The 20,240-nt window shown below is 45.0% G+C and overlaps 3 protein-coding genes across 4 annotated transcripts; 1 reads left to right on the forward strand and 2 right to left on the reverse strand.

Moving 5' to 3' along the window:
* Positions 1-3,549: 3,549 nt before the first annotated feature.
* Positions 3,550-4,087, reverse strand: LOC123116589 (eukaryotic translation initiation factor 3 subunit G-like). Its single transcript, XM_044537526.1, has one exon. It carries the CDS (start codon positions 4,025-4,027, stop codon positions 3,554-3,556), a length of 474 nt encoding a protein of 157 aa, XP_044393461.1. The 5' UTR covers positions 4,028-4,087; the 3' UTR covers positions 3,550-3,553.
* A 185-nt stretch (positions 4,088-4,272) lies between these two features.
* LOC123116590 (eukaryotic translation initiation factor 3 subunit G-like) lies at positions 4,273-5,451 on the forward strand. 2 transcript variants are annotated; one of them, XM_044537528.1, is made up of 3 exons: positions 4,273-4,510; positions 4,594-4,653; positions 4,819-5,451. In XM_044537528.1, exons 1-3 carry the CDS (start codon positions 4,297-4,299, stop codon positions 5,265-5,267), a joined length of 723 nt encoding a protein of 240 aa, XP_044393463.1. In that variant the 5' UTR covers positions 4,273-4,296; the 3' UTR covers positions 5,268-5,451. The 2 variants fall into 2 exon arrangements, with proteins under 2 accessions (XP_044393463.1, XP_044393464.1); XM_044537529.1 differs by having other exon boundaries at positions 4,274-4,411.
* Positions 5,452-9,554: 4,103 nt separating this feature from the next.
* On the reverse strand, positions 9,555-11,197 carry LOC123116591 (premnaspirodiene oxygenase-like). The gene is made up of 2 exons (XM_044537530.1): positions 10,301-11,197; positions 9,555-10,175 (listed from the first exon to the last, which is right to left on the reverse strand). The coding sequence occupies exons 1-2, from the start codon at positions 11,195-11,197 to the stop codon at positions 9,555-9,557; spliced, it is 1,518 nt and encodes a 505-aa protein (XP_044393465.1).
* Between the last annotated feature and the right edge of the window lie 9,043 nt (positions 11,198-20,240).

Consider the following 20,240-nt stretch of genomic DNA (forward strand, 5'->3'; position numbering starts at 1 on the left):
TCGGATTTGGCGGGGTTGGCCTGACTCTCGCTTCGGGGGTGGCAGGGGTGCCTCCTGGTGGTATTAGCGAGTTCCCGAGCAAAAGCTTCGCGCTTAGTGCCGGCGACTGCAGCGCCGGTGGGTGTCGTTCCCTTCTTGAAGGCGCAGTCGTGGGTCTCGTTCATGTGTCAGGGCTATGGGTGAAAACCCTTGTCCGTGCTCAGACTCGGCAGAGGCGACGCTTAGCGCCGTCACCCTCCTGGGGGCGTTGTCGTGGAATTTTGGTGTCATTGGTTGGTCCTAGGCAAGTTGGTAGGCTAGCCCTAAGTTTTTTGTTGTATCTTTTGATCCGCTTTGTAAGAGTGTTTTCTCTCCACTTTGTATCGTTCGGTCTGTTCGGTGTTGTTGCTTTATATATAAAGCGGGGCAAAAATCGGTTTCAAGGAAGAAAGGGCTCCGCCATGCCGAGTCATTGTAGAGTTGGGCCTCTCTCGGGCCTGCTTCTCCATGTAGAAGTTCACAAAAAAGTGAGAACCGAACTCACACCCTTTTCATCTTGTAATGCTCCACATAACCATCTGAGCTAGGTGGACTTTATGAAAATATACAAGTCGTTCTTTTATAGCTTACCTCGGCATGGAAGATGAACAAATCCTATATATGTGCCTAAGTAGTTCATTCCCACTAGCTTTATTATCTTAACATGTACACATGCCACATCTTCAAAGAGCCAACACAACATGCATGAGATTTTTCTTTCATTATTAGTTTTTTCCCATTAATCTACCTATATTCAATAAATTTTGCAACAATACAATAATCAAATATCATATATAATATTTTTAATACTATTTATTACTCAGGGTGCAGAATAAGTTATTCTTCACCCGAGGTAATCATACAATCGTTTCATAGATAATTTACATTTGGTATACAAATAGTTACATTCGTATTAATTCACATAAAGTTTGGCATAAGAAATCCACATGTTTCATACGACCAAATCATATTGAAATTTGCAACATATTCCCACCGCAACGAGTGGGGTATCACCTAGAAATCCAAATGTTTCATACGACCAAATCTTATTGAAGCCCGATTTATTGCTTCCTCCGTTTGTCTGATGCTCTTTATTCTGGGTGATTCAGTTTGCAGGTAATTGTGGCTCTAAATGCAATACAAATTCAAACATGTTGCATTGGTTGGTGAATTTCCCACGTCAGAAGTGAGATTACTAGTTATATGGAGCAGTAACACTACGATTGCAAATCATGGGATAATAGTTAACTGCAAAATGTTGGGTACTTGGTTCAGTTTATCTTTTATGTTGATAGTTCAACATTGAGTATTAGTTCTTGGGGATCAATGAGAAACTGAACATCAGATTTTAATTCCATATGCTCTATTTTTTCTCCAAAAGTTAGTTCAGCGTTGAGTTTTGTTCTTGGGGATAAATGTAAAACTGAACATCAGATTTTAATTCCATATGCTCCCTTTCTCCTTCCAAAATTCTGTAGATTATTGTTACAACAAACTTCATTTTAATGGAAGCATAAATATAGTACCGTATCATAATGATAAAAGTGTTTGTTTTGGCACCTTTTTTCACTATTTTCCTTATACGACTAAAAGGTTGTAGTGGTGCAAGAAAATTTTGCCATCTCATTGGGAGCAAACGATGGAAGGTTCCAAGCCTATCTCTGGACAGGGAAGAAAGACCAGCAATTACGTTTTGTTGATCCCTCCTACAGCGTCAAGAATCTCATCTATGCCATCTATTCCTTCCATCCACGAATAAGTGTATATCTAGCTTTTGTCCCAAGTCAAGGCTTTAAAATTTCAACCAACTTTATAGAAAAGAATAATAGCATATATGACATCAAATTGGTAAATTATGAAATTACATTTGAAAACGAATCTAGTGATACTAATTTAGTGCCGTAAGTGCTGCTATTTTTCCCTATAAAATTTGTCAAAGTTTTAAAACTTTGACTTAGAACAAAAACTAGATGTACACTTATTTGGATCATACCTACCATACTACCACTCCAAACAATGGAATGGTTAAAACTTTGATCTAAATGCGTTTTAACCATCACCTTGAGCTTTGCCATGTTCAAACGCATTTGGATCATATGGACATCGTGCTCACCGTCGTCACCGAGGATGGAAAAGAGGATAAGCAACGACATAGGTAAAGTGGCATGTGTGGTGGTGGTGGTGGTGGTGGTGGGGGGGGGGGGGGGTTGAGCCATGCTTGCTGGGCTCGAGAGTATAGACCGTGGTGTTTTTTCCTCTCCCGTTGCAGCACACGGGTATGTTTGCTATACAATAAGGGCATTTCTAACTGATCCCCTATAACCGGTCAGTGGAGTATATTTAGCCGATCCCCAATCCGGCCTAATGGAGTATAATGGAGTAAAAAGGGGGACCGACCAATATCGAGTGGAGTAAAATTATACTCCATTATAATTGGGGAGTAAAATTGGGGGTCTGCGGCTGCTGTCGCCGCCGCCATATTTGGCATTTCCGGCCACCGGCGGCTGTGCCTTGGCATGGCTTGGCCGGGAAGAGGCCCACACAACCCCGGAAAAGCCTCTGCGCCGCATGCAGGTACCGGCTCTTCCTCTAGCCACTCTAATCGCTCCCGGTGTCGGTTCGCTGGCAAATACACGACCGACCGTCGTCCGGGCTCGGTGCTCGCGCATCAGTTCACCAGCTTGCAGCTACCGGTCATAGAATGCGAGACTGCACACGTCAAGTGGTGCGCCAAGTTTCTACCATGCCAAATCCTGGATGGGTGTTCTTCAAATGCACAAGCGATGGGTTATGTGCTTGTTTTGATTCAGTTTTTCACCGGATCCGGTTCAATTTCGGTAGCTCATTGATGCTCATCGATGTGTGTAGGATGATGTATGCTCGTTTTGGTATTGGGAAAAAGAATACATCGGTCTATTGATAGCACAAAAATTAGTAGATGTCCGTGCACTTGTTGCTAGAATTGAGGCTAAACATGAGACTAGATGTGAGATTATAGAAGAAATTCGAGGGGAAGCAATGTCTACTTCTTTAGAATCAAAAAAGAAGAATGAAGTATGCAAAATCGAGAATCCGCAAATCAACAATGAAGGCATCGAGAAGATATTAGTCCAACTAGTTAGAGCAGTTATGGAAATTGGATATCTTCTAAAATGTCTAATTGTGGTTCTTATTTTCTTTGGTGTTGCTCTTCTAGCAAATAATTTGTAAATTATTATGTAATCTAATGTCGTTGAATGAAATAAAGAAGCAAGAAAATGTGTTTCGGTGGCCAAAATTGTAATGCAAATGAAAAAAAATTACTCCACTAAGTTTAGGGGATTGGCTAGGTCCGGTCAAAACTCAGTGAAGTATATAACTACACTAAGCCTTTTACTTCATTAACTTTCAGGGGATCGGTTAGAATTGGCCTAAAATAAGTATAATGGAGTTCACACCCATCATTTGCATAACAAGATGTAGACAAACATATAAGCCTTTCATTGGTCAAAATAGGTTTGTAATCTCACTGATTTCATAAAACGAGTACAAAGCTTTAGGCGCCGGGATAAAACCAGTCTATTCGTAAGCTATGGCCGTGAAGGCAATAGCAGTTGAGCTCGTCAATGGCCTTCTCGGCATCCTCCCGGCGCTCGAAGACCACGCATGCGAAGCCCTTGCACACCGCGGGGGCGTCCATTGCGACGTGCCACATCCTCAGGGGCCCGAACCGGGCCAAGAGCTCCGCTATGCGAGCCGGGCGCGGGCAGCGCTCCGGCAGGTTGGTGACGCGCACGAAGCGGCGCAGGAACGCGCGGTGGCCGGACGGCGCGTCCCTGTCGTCCCTCGAGGCGGCGAGCCTCGCCCTGCAGGGCACGTACCCGGCTGAGGACACCAGGTAGTCGTAGGGGCAGGAGAGCTCGCCGTGCTTCTCCCCCGCGTCCTCTTCCCCGCAGATGCAGCACGACTCGGCGTTCGGGTCCTTCCAGAAGTTGATGGCCGCAGCGCGCGCTCTCGCGTCGTGTGCCATGTATGCAGCTTTTTTGGGCGCCGCGGAGTGGGGAGCGAGGAAGGAGGAGGAGATCGGTACGGCGGGCCTCTCTATGTTACGTGGTAGTACGTACGCGGTGTTGCTTTTAGATTAGAAAGTAACAAAAACATCCGATCCGAGTCACGGTCGAATTAGGTGTCCAAACCTTCCAAGTCTCATTGACAGTTAGTATAATTATAAACCACAAGGTTAATAAGCGGGGTAAGAAAAACGATAGACAAGAAATCAACCGCCGGAAAGTGGAGGAGATGGCCAGCCGTAGACAGCGGAGGAAGATCGGCGAGAAGAAGAAGAGGAGAAAGACCAGAGCGGCTACGATAAAGAAGAAGATCGTCAACAAGTCCTCTGCGCCAGCGCCGCAAGGTTTGTGCGCTTCTCTCTCTCTCTTTCTTACGCAGGTTTTGCTTACTAACTGGAGTACAAGGTTAATAAAGAAGAAGAGGACAAACAATACGTACGCAGGTTTTGCTTACTAACTGGAGTACCTCTATCTCTATGGTAAACACACGGACACTAAGACGCGTTATTCTCTGCCGCGCGCACAGGACGCAGAAACCGGCGGCAGGAGGGAACGGCGCCGGCCAAGGAGCAGCACGACAAGAAACGTGCGTACGCATATGATATGACTTGTCTATTCTTGCTACTTCCTTCGCCCTAAAATAAGTATCGCTAATTCAGTATAAAGTTAATACAAAATTGTAATAAATCAGCGACACTTCACTATTCTATAATCGACTTGTGTACTGACGGCATCCCTCGTTTTCTCCTAGACGCTGAGCGCCGCTGCCGTGAGAAGAGGACATGCGACTTTTGCGGAGTAGGCAGAATCCACGACAACGATCACTTCTGCCCCTACAACTACATCCACGGGCCTTTCAGCCTCACAACATGCAGAGAGCGGTGCCCTCCGGGGAGGCACCCGCTCTTGCTGGCCTCCGCCTCCGGCTCAGCTGGGAGCCAACACCAGCTGCGCCGAGTCGTGCGCGTGACCAACGTGCCGCTGAGCATGATCCCCGGCGAGCATGAATTGCACGGGCTCTTCAAGCGGTTCGGGCCGCTTGTCATGTGCGACTTAACGAGCTCGAGGAGCCATGACCCCGTGGGATTCGGGTGGGTCGCGTTCGAGAGCCGTGAGCACGCGGAGGAGGCCATCGGCAAGCTCAAGGGCCACCTCGTCGGTGACCTCAGGCTCCGAGTTGACTGGGTATACCCACGCTGAGATGTTTGAGAAATACTAGCAAAAGGGCCCGTGTGTTGCAACGGGAGATTTTTTTTTTATAATCTCCAATGGCCATGACCACATTTTGCTGCATCAGCAAGATACAGTATCACTCTCAATTTCGAGAAATCATGACATTTTCTTAAACTCATGCACATATTTGAAATAGTAAATATTTTTTAAATTTGTGAACACTTTTACAAATTTTCAAACATTTTCTAAAATCAAGAAGATTATTTGATTCATGAACATTTTATACTATTTTAAAACTTTTTAAGAAAGTGTCAAGATCTTTTTAAACAATTTTCTTGAATCGGTGAACATTTCTAGAATCGACGAACATTATGTTGTAAATTGGTGGAAGTATTTCATGAACAAAAATGGAATGATGGCATGCATCCAATATACTTGATTAGAAAATCACTATGTTTTCCATTGCATAAAAATACATGAGCACATGAGCAGAAGGTAAGAAAACTTGACACTCTTTCAGTGCAACATCAGTCCATAAACTTTTGGGCATACCCGAGCACTAGCCGGGGTACTCGCGCTCGGCATCACCCACCCACGCGTAGGCGTACCCGGCGCCGAGAAGTGGTGAAGGCCGTGGCGAGCGCTGCAGAAGTGCTTGACGACCATGTTCTGGTCAGGAATCACCACCAGGATGGCGCCTTTCTTGGGAGTGCACGGGACGCGAGTTGGAAGATCACGACCAGTGCCGGCTGATTTGCGAGTAGTGCTCATCGGAGATCTGACCGGCCAGAAGGGCACGGGTTATCGCATTCGAGTCGGCGACGCCACTCGACATGGTGTTCGACTACGGATGTGAACAAACCAGGGGCATACACAATCAAGTACTATGGCAGCATGTGTGCTTGTTTGTTGAAGGCTAAATACTACCCAAGGGGGAATTTATTGGACACGGTATTCTCTGCTAGTTCTTCGGCGGTGTGGAAAGGTATTATTCACGGACTTGATCTTGTGAAGAAAGGCATTATTTGGCGAGTAGGCAATGGTACTCTAATTAAAACATGGAGAGATGCTTGGATCCCTAGAGGACATAATTTTCGGCCAGTAACTCCCAAGGGGAATTGTTGATACAATTGGGTGGCGGACTTCTTGGATGAGCATGGAGCATGGAATGTACAGCGGCTCAGGGAACACTTTTGGGACTTGGATGTGCGGGAGATTTTGAAGATTCGCACATCTCCTAGGAATGAGCAGGATTTCATTGCGTGGTTCCCTGAAAAAAGTGGACAGTTTACTGTCCGTAATGCTTACCATCTCGCAACGGATGTTCAGTATTGGGTACATTTGAGTTCTTCCAGTGGCAACCCTTCCGGACGGAGGCCTATCTGGCAGCGTATTTGAAGTTCCCAAGTTCCGTTGAAAATGAAGATTATGGCTTGAAAGGCTGTTTCGGGTGCCCTTGCTACAAATGAGTGCAAGAAATATAGACACATCTCAATTAGAGATGGATGTCCGTTATGTGGAAGAGAGAAGGAGAAGAGCTTCCATGCTCTTGTATCATGTGATCATGCGAGCAGAATTTGGACACACATGAGGCTGGTATGGCGTCTTCCTAGCAATGATGTCTTACATGACACAGGACATGACTGGTTGTTAAATGTTCTTGCAAACTGCGATGATCAAATGAGAGATTGCACGATCATGCTGATATGGCGAATTTGGTCTTTGCGATCAAACCTCACTCATGGTAAAGAGGTTCCCCCGTTGTCGGCGACATCTGACTACCTACAGAGTTACATGAATTCTCTCAACCTATATGGCAGATTTTCAACGGAAGAAATTCTTAAGGGGAAGATGCCGACGGTACAGGAGGCTCCACAAGTGGTTCCAAGGGCGGGCGCCCCTTTGGCTTGGCCGCGGCCGTCGGCCGAATTCGCTGCCCTCTCGGTAGACGGTGCTTTCATGCAGGATGACGGGTCTGCTACAGCAGGTATGATTCTTCGGCGTCATGATGGGAGTGTAATATTTGCAGCATACAGGTGTATATTCAATTGCAACGACGCGTTGGAAGCGAAACTGCATGCAATCATGCAAGGCATGGCTTTGGCCGTGCAGCATTGTTCCATGCCAATTGTTGTGCAGTCAGACTCTGCATCGGCGTTGGCTGCATTGACTGGGAAGAGTTTAACCAGGTCAGCATATGGACACTTGGTGAAGGAGATCAAGCATCATATGGAGACTCGGGAGTTTTTTCCATCAAAAATCAAGCGTGAGCAAAATAGGGTAGCACATCAGTTGGCTTTGTATAGTCGTATGGAATTCACTACTGCTGTATGGCTAGGAAGAAGCCCTCCTTGTATCGAGGATTTGGTGCCTTTTGATTGTAACCCTATGCACATGGAATAAAACTCTCTTTCTATCGCAAAAAGAAAATATTATGACAGCGGCACAATGTAGAGAGGCTGGTAGAGATAGATATGGAAGAATCGGTTGGGATTTTTGTAGGGAACCGTGGGGATTTATTCCTTCAGGAAGACGAAGGAACCTAGTCGTCGGAGTATTAATTCTCATTAGTCAAAGCAATTTCCTTATTCACGTCCTTATGTACTACAGAGTACATAGTTAGCAGTTTCCTATTATTGGCTATATCTGTGGAACCGACGCATGCAAGTTTTGATTACTGTTTATTATGCATGGCAAGCAAGGGACGCATGGACGCTTGCGTTCAGTTTTGTGCTAATTATCTGTCGCACTTATGCTCGCGATAGTTAAGATGAAATAGGCTAGGAAAATCAGGAGAATTGTTGACATGGCTAGATGATGATGTGGACAGGCTGCATGTTGAGAGAATAGGAAAAAGTGAGGAGCAACTTCTTAGAGCAAATCTAGCAGACCCCACAAAAACGTCAAACCTGTAAAAAATCCGGCGAGTTTACGGTTTGAGACCAATTTGTGTCCAGAACAGACCCCATAAAAGTTCACTCGCGGAACTGTAAAGTTTTACAAGCCATTGAAAACGCGAGCCTCCGACCCCTGGTTCTACAGGTCCGAGCCTCTGAAGACAGTATACAAGCCACAAACCGGATCCTTCCGCCGCCTCTTCCCGTGCGCCGCCGTCAGTACCATCCGTCTCCAGTCGTCGATTTCTCCCTGCACCAATAAAATTCTGCACTGCAAAAGGATCGAGAGCGTGCCTGCAGCCATGGCTGATCCCATTCGGAGACTCCGTGAACGAGATGCGGCGGCTCCGTGACACCAGCGGCTCCGTATATGACAGCTACGGCGAGGGAAGCTAGTTAGCTAGCTAGCTAGCTAGCTTGTGGATCGATTGACCACGGCGACGGGAGCTAGCTCCTGGGTCGACCGATTAGCCAGCTAGCTAGCTAGCTTTGGATCGATTCGACGCCGGCGCTAGCCAGCTTCTGGAGCGATTCAAGCAGCAACGGCGACAATGACGCTGGGGCGCTCCGTGCGAGTCGTGCTGGATGCCGGCGGCACCGTATTTGGTCGCTTCGTGCACTGTCCGTCCGATTCGTAGGAGCGAGCTAGCTAACCGTGGACACGGGCGAGAGGAAGAAGAAGATCGTTAGGAAGAATATACGAGAATATTTGATTTTACAGTCTAGTTTTAGGGGGGTCTACTCGGCCGTAGCCCAAACCAACCCTCAAAATGTGTTTTCCGCGAACTGAAAATTTCGCGTTTTGAGGGGTCCGCTAGAGATGCTCTTAAGAATGGTATATTTTATTGAATATCCTATACAATTCTATAGAAAGATGACGCTAACAGTTGCTCATAACCAGCTACACCAACGACACGTGGAAAGTGATCAGTAACCTGGTCTCGGAAAGCAATGACCCTCCACCGACCCGGCGACAACACAGAAGAGGTGCCCGGCGCACCCGAGCAGAATGGCTAACCAACAAACCAATTGTGTGTATCCGGGCTGCAAGTACTACCAAATTTGTGGCACAATGTTTTCTTATCTGAGAGTATTTCGTATTCATTGCAGACGATGAAATATGTGTTGTCCCTGATATGGGCGAAAAATGACACTGTCAGAGAGGCTCTTGGTATCCACAAGGTAATTGGCGACTCAATACAACATTGTTGCTTCCTGCTTGGTATGGTATGGTTGATCATCATATTCTATGTACCAATTCAATGCTATTGGATTACGGTGCAATATATTATTTTCATACCATGTATATTTGGTATTGTAAGTTGTTGTAAAAGTTGATAAAAAATAATAAAATTTGACTTCGGACAAACTAATATGCACTATAACTTTGTGATTAAAAGAGTACTATCAATGACATTTACTGCTTCGTGGGCACCGGGACACGGGGGACGGCGAGAACGGTAAGATCAGACCGCAGCCTTGCTGAGATCCCGAATGCCTCCGTCATGTCCAGATCCTTGCCCGGCAGCTTCCAGTCGAAGTGAAACAGCAACCCTGCGAGCGCGAGCTCGACATGCGCCAGCCCGAATGACATGCCAGGGCACACCCGCCTCCCAGCACCAAACGGCAGGAACTCGTGGTTCGTCCCCTTGAAGTCCCGCTTATCCTGCTCAAACCTTTCAGGCGCGAACACGCCCGGGTTGTCCCAGTGCGCCGGGTCCCTGCCGATCGCCCACGCGTTCACGATCACCATGGCCCCCCTTGGTACGTCGAAGCCCAGGACTTGACACGGCTTCTCGCATTCGCGAGGGAGCAGTAGCGGTACCGGAGGGTGCAGCCTGAGCGTCTCCTTGATGACTAGCCGCAGGTAGTGCAGATTTGGCAGGTCGGCTTCTGTCACAGTGTTACGGCCAGCGAGTGCTGCTGCTTGCCTGACACGGTCTTGCACCTTCCCCATGATCGCTGGGTTCCGCAGCAGCTCGGCCATCGCCCACTCCAGCGTGGTAGCTGACGTCTCGCTGCCCGCGCCAAACATGTCCTAATAGAGACAACATAACAGAAATGGTCAAAAAAAAGAGAGGATATGTTAAGAGTACAATGTGCATGACATGCGCGGGTGATTCATGAATAATTCGATGGAGCCATGGTTACCAGTCCACTTACCAGCAGGACTGTCTTGATGTTTTCTGTGGTGAGTGGATACTGGGAATCCATTTCCGCCTGAAGCCTCAGAAGCACATCGAGGAAGTCTTCCTCTTTGGCTTGGCCGGCAGCTCTGTCCTCCTGGCGCTCTCGAATGATGATGTCCATCATCTGTTTCATGTCTTCGCTATGGCGCCTTATGCGGCCGGGGACGCTGCTGAGGAGCAGGACGAGCCGCCAGGAGGGGAAGAGGTCAGGGAGGGTCATCCCGGGCACGATCCTCAGCAAGTCCTGCAGCACGCGCAGGTACCTGTCCCGTTGTCTGAACCGGCTGCCGATGACGGCGCGCACCGTTGAGTCCGCGAGGTACGCCGATATACCTTTGGTCAGGTTCACCGGCGAGCCGGACGCCGAGGCCTCCGCCACCGAGCGCAGGAGCCGGCCGAGCTCCTGCTCACGGACGTGCCGGAAGGACTGGACGCTGCGGGAGCTGAGGAGCTCGTTGGTGCAAATCTTGCGGAGCTGCCGCCAGCCGTCACCGTAGGGCGCGAAGACCAGGCCCTCGTTGCCCTGGAACGCGAGCCTCTGCATGGAGGTCAGCGGCCTCGACGCAAAGTTGGCGTCGTGGACCTTCATGATCTCTCGCGCAGCATCCGAGGACGACGCTACCACCACCACCAGCTCGCCGAGACGGAGCTTCATCAGCGGGCCGTAGCGCCGGGCGAGGCTGCTCAAGGCACGGTGCGGGACAGTGCCCGCGAGGTGGTGCAGGTGGCCGACGATGGGCAGCGCGCACGGCCCCGGCGGATGCCGACTAGCGCTCCTGTCTCGAGCGACCGAGCATCGGGGCCTCAAGAACAGAACCAGGATAGCCACGAGAAGCACGAGAAACAAGTGCAGCTGGAGGCAGGCATCCATGGCAGATTACAATTCGATTGAGATTGCTCAAAATGCCTGACTTGTGTACTAGACTGGTAATTGGAATCTATGTTAGCTCTCTCTCACAATTAACACAAGGTGTTCTTTCTGGAAGAAGATTGGATTCTACAAATAGCAAAACCTGCATTGATCTCACCTCGTATTCTCATCTTACAAGCTGAAAGACATTGTGAGTCAATTTCGGTGTAGAGTCCGTACCCTTTTATAGCCCGGTGCGCCTTTTTTATTGTATAAACATTCACTGGCATGTCCCTCGTATTTACATCAGTTTGCACTCTCCACTCTATGTATTCGGCGTTGATGGATACGTCGTACACGTACGGGTCAGGTTTCGGTCAAAACAGCTATATATGTCATCTCAAACTACCGTTAAAGATCAAAGTATTCCTCCAGTTAAGTGTAAATGGCATGGGGGCACATGCTGTAATTTTCGTTACGAGCAAGAAACTTCATATCATCTTCTTGTTTATTGCAGTTTGGCATGTGTAATGCATTGCCCATTGTGTACAGGGTTAAAACTGTAAACGAAATTTTGCATATTTCAGTGGGGTCCGAAATATTTTTAACCCCGAAATTTTGAGAAAGATTCAAAACGATTTCGAAATAAGTTTAAATCATGTTAGAATGCATTAAAAATAAGTGAAATTTGAAATCTCGAAATCGAAAATAGTTTCTGAAATATGCAAAAATTTCTGAAATTTCGTATATTTCGGCGACGTCCAAAATTTTGTTTCCGAAATAAAAAACTGTGATTGCGTACTTAGTCTTTTTTTGCGAAAAGGATTAGATCTATTACAAAGATTCACCAGAAGTACAAAGCACATGAAACATAATAAAAGTTACATCGAGGTCCATGGACCACCGAGCAACCACTATTGCCGCCAGAATGAGCCGTTGACGCGCCACTATCGCTGCTCTCATACCGGAGCCGACCTGACCTCGTCGACAACAACTGAGAAGTCTTCATGCACGTGTCCCTATGAACCAGCGCCATGGAGTTGCATTCATTGCCGTTGGATCCTTGAATTGGTCTGAAGAATCTGACACCAAATCTCCTTGTTACGTACGCACGACGAGAAACCCTAACCTCGCCGCCCTAAGAGCTGGCAGAAATCTACGTCGGAGCTCCATCTAATTAATTTGTCCTGACGGACGAATTCGAGGAGGATTTGAGCCCGAAAGACTGACCCAAAGAAATAACACCCCCATCCATCCGAGCGTCGCCCCTGCAAGGACTAAAACACTAGCTATGCTCCCTAATTTTGAAGGTCTCACAATCAACTGAGGTCTCCAATTTGAAATTGGGTCATCCAATTTTGACCTTGTCAACAATTTCTCAAAGAGCTATCTCATTCAATTATTTTAAAACACTATGCTCCCTAATTTATAAGGTCTCGCAATCAATTGAAGTCTAAAGTTTGGAGTTGGGTCATCCGATTTTGACAGGTTAACAATTTCTCATGGAGCCATCTCATTCAATTCTTTCAATTCACTATGTTCCTTAATTTTGGAGCTCTTTCATTTGATTGAGGTATTTAATTTTTGTTTTGTTTCATGATTTGGACCGGACCGATGCAGAAATTTCCCGACATAAACATAGATTAATTAGTAGATAATAGCGAATCACACCACGAAAGACCCACCAAAATATCACATTATATAAATAAAAATAAAACACACTCCACCATCTCTCTCACTTGCCAAACTAAATATTCACTTGGTTTCAAAACAAAATGTGTATTACTTTTTCGGAAAGTCAAATTTCTGTAACTTTGACCATGTTCAGAGCAAAAAATATCAGCATTCACAATACTAAATAAATAAAATATGAAAATTCATTTCATGATGAATCTAATGATACCGATTTGATATTATGGATTTTGATATATTTCTCTACAAACTCGATCAAACTCAAAGAGGTTTGACTATTTTAAAAAAACTAATACATCATATATTTTGAAACATAGTGAGTAAAAGTTATGATAATCCAATAACACCAACATCGCAGCAAAGCGCGCCCAACCTTTCTAGTCTATCACCATGCTCCCTAATTTTTAAGGCCTCGCCATTAATTGAGGTCTCAGATTTGGAATTGGGGCACACAATTTTGACTAGGTCAACAATTCTTTTGTCAAGGAGCTCCCTCGTTCAATTCTTTTAATTCATTGTGCTCCCTAATTTTAAAGCCCTCCCATTCGATTGAGGTATTTAATTTTAAAGCCCTCCCATTCGAATCAACGTTTTTAAACCAATCGACAACAACTGGCCTATAAAACATATCAATTCAGCACACCCTCTCACTATCAAGAAAAAACAACAATATGTGATACTCTAGCACCAATCTAGTGCATGCAGTCACCAACACAGAAATACACTATACTTCCTAATTTGTAAGGTCTCACATTTGGAATTGGGTCACCCAATTTTGACCGGGCCAACAATATTTTTTTCTCAAGGAGCTCTCTTGTTCAATTCTTTTAATTCACAATGATCCCTAATTTTGGTGCTCCCTCACTCGATTGAGGTATTTAATTTTAGATTTTATTCACGATTTTGACTGAATAAATGATTTTTTAAACCAATCGACAACAACCGGCCTATAAAAACATATCAATTAGCATATCCTCTCATCACCTGAAAAAATAAACACCAATGTGTGATACTGTAGCACCACTATAGTACATGTTGTCATTGACGTAGAAATTTTTCTCATATAAGTATGGGTTGATTATCAGATAACACATAATCACACCGGGTAAAGCTTACCAAAACTTCACATTATAAATAAAAAAACACTCCATGATGTTCCCACTCACCAAACGAAATACACCATCAGTTTTAAAAATATAAGGTGTATAAGTTTTTGAGCAATCAAATTTTTTTAAGTTTGGCCAAGTTTAGAGCCAAAAACATTAGAAGATGAATCCACACTTAATCCTTACTTCAGCATATGGGAATGCATGTGCATATGTCGCCTGGGTGCAACTCAAAAGAGACGGCAGCGTATGATACATTCAAGCAGTTTGGATGGTCGTCCCATAATAGACTATGTATAGGCATATTTTCATATTTATGTTATACTGTATGATGCTGCTGGTACCTTTTAACTAATATGACTATGCATCACAAGGATGAACAAGCCGGGAGTTATATCCTCTTTTTTTTCTTCTTAGAAATAAGGTGCGTTCCTCTTCTTGCCAAATAGGTGTGAACGGCTAGGGAATTCTGTACACCTAACATTCTCTACTTATTTAGGCACAGAAGTCACCTGCTCCATCAGCTTGGTTTCTGCGACGTGGAGCTTAGAAGCTTGTTTGACACGGTGCTCGCCTTCTGCATCAAAGTGTCATGCCATAAAATCCACCATCGCCAACATGGAGCGAGAATTTGGGGTACACAAGTGCGCAGTAATGGTAAACATACAAAGAGTTACACACAATTACACGCTGACTAGGATTTTTTTCATCTATTAACCAATCACAAACTTGCCCCCCCCCCCACTGATTTTCAGGGGGGTGGACCGCCTCCCCATCTATTGACCAATCAAATTAACTTTATTTGTAAAACCTTGTAACTCGTTTGTACGTGTAGCATTACTCCACAAGTGCGGGGTACACATGTCCCTAATGTCCGCCTTTTATTTTGGCTTTGATCTTCAAAACATTTATATCTTTTAAAGGAAATTTCAAATTAAGTTCTGTTTTCATATTCGTGCTTCTCATGACCAGCGCTTTTAAATAAAATTCATTTTGAATATATTTTGACGACTTTTAAAAGTTTCGGTGTTGAAACTTAGTACGAGCGACTGATAAAAATCAAATTTTTTTGTATCTACAACCGACAAAAAAAAAGATTAAAATTATATCTTTGAAACTGGTTGAAACTCGGCAGTTTTAGATGCAAAAACCATAAGTTCCAACATTGAAACTTAAACTTATTGTACCCAACTGCAGGTAGATTTTTAACGTATTTTTTGCTGGTCATTTTGATCCGGTTGTTTTCCCACTATGCTGGCTATTATTTTTCTTAATGATCATCACATCTAAGAAGTTCTTTGGGTGTCTTTTTTCCAAAATATATTCATTATATAACTTTATTAATAATTGATAGTACTATTTCCTTCCTTAAAAGAGTATACTTTCAACTTTGTTGAAGGGTCAAATTCGATAATTCATCCTGGAGCCCGGGCTCATCTGCTCAGCAAAAAATTCAAAAACAATACTAGAAAATTTCAAAAAATTCCAATTTTTTTTGTGGTGGTAGATAATTTGACGCGTGAGGTGCGCCCCAAAATTCAACTTATTTGGACATCTGAGTAGCTCCCGGCAAAAAAGACAAATCAGGTCAAAACAGTGCGTGAACAGTAAACATTTTTACAGACCCTGATTTTGTCTTTTTTGCCGAGAGCTGCTTAGATGCTCAAATGAGTTGAATTTTGGGGCGCACCTCACGCATAAAATTATCTACCACCACAAAAAAATTGGAATTTTTTAAATTTTTCTAGTATTTTTTTTGAATTTTTTTCTAATCGTGGGTGCAGCTGAGCCCGGATGCAGATTAGCCGCACTCGGTCAAATTATCTTAAAGTTTGACCGAATTTGTGTAAAGATATATCAATGTTTGTGAAACAAAATAAGTATATGATGAAAATATATTTGATCATGAATCTAATACTACTAATTTAATGGCGTAAATATTGGTGTATTATTATATAAATATGATTAAATATAAAAAGTTTGACTTTCCAACAAAATTGAAAATATCACTTTTTTCAAGGACAGAGGGGTATCGGTGGCTTGAGCTAACATGCACGGCTCTGCATGCAATCGACTGGACTAACCAACCATTGCTCCTACGACAGCGCGCCGCCGCGGATCGATTCATTAAAAAAAAAAGGATAGGTTAATCTGCAGGCATGTGTGCACGCGTTTGGGTGTAGCCGTAACCTCCGTTTCAGTTGATTTCATGTGCATAGATCCAGAAGAGATCAGCTGTGATAGCTATTTCAAGCAAAGGAAGTATGCTGATTGGACAATAAAAATAAGATCAATTGTGAGGATATTTTATTTTAGACAAAGTTGCCATGTGAGAGCATCTCCAGCCCACCCCCCCCCCCCCCCCCGGCCCTCGGCTTGGTTTTAGGTTCGGACGACACTTTTCGCATTAAACGGCCCAGCCACGCCCCCAGCACCCCCCAGGACGTCAAAATAGCACCAACAAACCCAGGCGAAACCTGGCGCGCTGGGGGGCTCTTGGGGGCGCCGGCGAAAGTTTCGGCGGATCGTGTCTCACCACATGTCCTTTTTCTTGGCCCACTTAATCATTCTTCTCATAAACTTTTGTTTAGGGTGGGGTGTGACTGGGAAGATGCCCTTTTTATTTCGCCGAATTTCGCCGGATGACTCTCAAGACACCAATTTTTTTGGTTCGGTGGTGTTCTTGGGGTGCCAACGGCTGGAGATGCTCTAAGACTCCATGTGCGTGTGCCGGTACTCATTACCGACAATGACAGACCTAGGGTCTAATTACTGGGGCCCGGGTGCCAAACATCAATACATGGTTAAAAGTTTTAGAAAAAATACGCAAAAGTAGTACGATTGTGCCTAAACGTCATAGTAAATTCAACAAATAGTTCAACAAAAAATTAAATGTACCATGTTAAACTATTTTTCATTTTTATAGGGGGTGCCATGGCACCCACGGCACCCCCTAGATCCGCCCCTGGTTACTGATTTGCCAGATCACGGCGCAAGGTGATCCTTGATGCCTCCATACCACGGTACACCAAATGGTCTTGCGATAGATAGAAATAATGAAGGATCAACCCAATAACTTAATCAGGAAGAAATAAAATAACCAAGTAAGCCTCCTTGTTTGCATGAATGCAAACTGCATGCGCCGATTAATCAGGAGATATAAAAAGAATTAGTTACGTGCATGTAACTGCCGCGGATATGAATCTGCTGAAGTTGACCAGTGTCGAGGAACAAAATAGGAAAGATCTTATAGAATAGTTTGAGCCTATAGGAAGACGAAATCAAATTGAAAACTTGAGTCAATCATGTGAGGGGATTTGTGGCACGCAGGGGCACGGGCACTGACCCCATTTTTCTTTTGGCTTTCGCATATATATATTTTTGTATCTTTTGAACCCAAAATCCAAATTAAGTTTCATTGGCACATTCGTGTTTATTGTGAAGAGGGCTTTGAAAATAAGACTCATTTTGAAAACATTTTGATGAGGTTTTAAAACTTTGCTAAGTTTCACCTGCTAAACCTTAGAAGGAATAGACAATGAAATTACCAAGTTTCATAAAATAAAAACTAAAGCATGTCGGGAATCTCACGAGTTTGCGGATCATGTAACAATCATGTGGTCGTGCAGCAGTGTGGTCCCGTACCTGCATGCCCCTGCAAATTTTTTAGACAACCGTTGGATAACCCTCTTTGAAAAGGTTGGAATGAATAATATGAGGATAGCTTGAACTGAAACTTAGACAAAAAGTTAAGAATTGTGATTGGCATAGAATTCTGACTTACACGGAATCACCCTCAAAATGACTTCAAAATGGAAAAGGATTCAACATGAAAGTTATGTGCTTCGTCGAAACAAACTTTTTTTCGAGTCATCTCAATCCAAGATCATAGACAACCTATAGAACCAAAGCAAGAGTCAAAAAAGAAGGTTGCATAGACACCTCGAGGCCAACTCGAGCTCATAGGTTCAAAGAGGATATTCGCAGGTTGGGGGGAGCGGTGCAAGACCAGACCCCGCAAAGCCGACCCGTAAAAGAGGGCCCAATGCCAGCGTGGGCTATCAATATCATCAACCGGCGCTGCAGGGGGTTCATATGGAAGGGAGAAGAGGAGATCAACGGAGGTCATTGCCTGCTGCCATGGTCAAGAGTATGTTTGCTGATGGAGTTTGGTGGGCTCGGCATTATTAATCTTAGGTGGTTTGGGTTGGCCCTGCGATGCAAATGGCCCTGGCTAAAGTGGGACACTGAAGAGAGGCCGTGGAAATTACTTCCTGACACCACGGAAAGGGAGGTGCAGGCGATGTTCAGTGCGGCCTGTCACATTAGATTGGGCGACGGTGAGTCCGCTAAGTTCTGGACGGACAACTGGCTTCCGGATGGGCGTTCAATCGCGACCATGGCACCAGCACTATTCTCGTTCGTCAAGGACAAAGGACGTTCAGTCAGGGAAGCCTTGCAAAGCCGTGCTTGGATCAGAGACATATCAGGCGGGGTCTCGCTTATCGCCATGGCCCAATACCTCAAAGTCTGGGACATTGTGCGGGCCACTACTCTCGTAGCGGGAACGAGGGACGAGCCAATCTGGAAGCTGGCGAAGGATAATCAGTTCTCTGTCAACAGTGCATATCAGATGTTCTTTCTAGGCAACACGCGGTTTGCCTGCCACAAGCCAATTTGGAAATCAAAAGCGCCACCTCGCTGCAAATTCTTCATGTGGCTGGCAGTTCACAGGAGATGCCTGACGGCTGATAACTTGGAGCGCAGGAATTGGCCCTCCAATGGTGTTTGCCCCTTGTGCCTCTCTGAACCAGAAACCTGTACTCATTTGTTTGTGCACTGCAACTTTACCAAGCAGGTCTGGACGCGCTTCAAGGCATGGACAGGAGCTGATTTTCAAATTCCAGACAACAGCTTCAGCACAACGGAAGATTGGTGGCTGATTGCTAGGGCGGATATCCCCAAACAAATGAGGCGGAATTTTGACACGATGGCAATCTTATTGCACTGGAGGGTCTGGAAGGAAAGAAATGCGAGGATATTCGACAATGTCGCCAGCCCAGTGGAGAGAGTCTTGGACCTGACCAAAGAAGATATCAGCATGTGGAGGGCTGCGGGATGCATCAGCGATCTGGCAGCCTAGATATAATTCTTGTAACGGACTGATTGTAGTGCTCTGTGACTCCCCTTGCGTTCACGAGCCTGAGTTCTTTTTGGGTTTCAGCTCTAGTTCTCCTAGGCTGTTTCCTTGCTGTACTCTTTTCCCTCAATCTAATAAAGTACGGCCATTGGCCCTTCGAGATAAAAGAGGATATTCACGGAAGATACCATTTTACTGGTTGGTTTTGCGGGGTCTGCCTCTGCGGCAGTTCGCGCTGGCCTGCAAACCCGTCTTTCCGTGAACTGCAAACGCCCTTTGCGGGTCGGCGGGATGCAGGGTCTACTAAAGATACTCTTATAAGCGTGGGGTTCCGTATCTTCAAGAGATCTCATCGACGTATCTTGCGTATTGCACTCTTGGCCTCGACACCTGGAGGCACACATTTTCATGTGCGAACAGTTTCCATAAAAAGATATTATTGGGTATCCCGTGGCCAGCCGTGAACGTGTTTGGGTGTATCCGTAACCTGCATTGAGTTGATTTCACGTACATACATCCAAAAGAGATCAGTCGTGAGGATACTTATTTCAAGCAAAGGAGGTAGAAATAATCGGAAAATCAAAATGAGATCATCTGTGCTGAAGCTTATTTCAACCAAATGATAAGTCAATCGAAACTTGCCATGCCCCATGCGCGTCGCCTTGTACACACGTGCTGGCAATTCTTTATATGTCTGATCAGCAGGAAACATCACCTTCTGTGTTCGTAGATGTGTCCAAAACCAGAGTCTCTACTTCTAATGGAACAGTAGGTAGTCTCGCTTCCAGGGTTTTTTTCGTCCCACCACTTTCGTCCGGGTTTTTTTCATAGGTTAACCGTCGTAGATTTTTTTTGTCGCCTCCCCCACTTCATCGGTTTATTTTCACTTCACCCTCTCACACAACGAAAAAAACTGAACGGATCAGAACTTTCCATACTGACGCAAATTATTTAGTAATGTCTTTATGTAAAAGAATCAATCACAATCAATCTCTAAAGATCAAATCTAAATTAATTAATCTTCATAACGTTTGTTTCCTTCCGAATCACGTCCATAACTTTCCTTCCTTGTTTGGGCAAAAATTGTTTGGTAGCAGAGATTAGGAAGCTTCCTATGAGTGTAGTA

This window comes from Triticum aestivum, chromosome 5B (assembly GCF_018294505.1).
Source record: "Triticum aestivum cultivar Chinese Spring chromosome 5B, IWGSC CS RefSeq v2.1, whole genome shotgun sequence".
Taxonomy (NCBI): Eukaryota; Viridiplantae; Streptophyta; class Magnoliopsida; order Poales; family Poaceae; genus Triticum; species Triticum aestivum.

Excerpts from the sequence above, each read along its gene's own strand:
- LOC123116589 (XM_044537526.1), bottom strand. The coding sequence starts at position 4,027 with ATGGCACACGACGCGAGAGCGCGCGCTGCGGCCATCAACTTCTGGAAG.
- LOC123116590 (XM_044537528.1), top strand. The coding sequence starts at position 4,297 with ATGGCCAGCCGTAGACAGCGGAGGAAGATCGGCGAGAAGAAGAAGAGG. Across the intron at positions 4,511-4,593 it reads GACAAACAATACGTACGCAG|GACGCAGAAACCGGCGGCAG; the intron begins GTTTTGCTTACT and ends CCGCGCGCACAG. Across the intron at positions 4,654-4,818 it reads GGAGCAGCACGACAAGAAAC|ACGCTGAGCGCCGCTGCCGT; the intron begins GTGCGTACGCAT and ends GTTTTCTCCTAG.
- LOC123116591 (XM_044537530.1), bottom strand. The coding sequence starts at position 11,197 with ATGGATGCCTGCCTCCAGCTGCACTTGTTTCTCGTGCTTCTCGTGGCT. Across the intron at positions 10,176-10,300 it reads ACATCAAGACAGTCCTGCTG|GACATGTTTGGCGCGGGCAG; the intron begins GTAAGTGGACTG and ends TGTCTCTATTAG.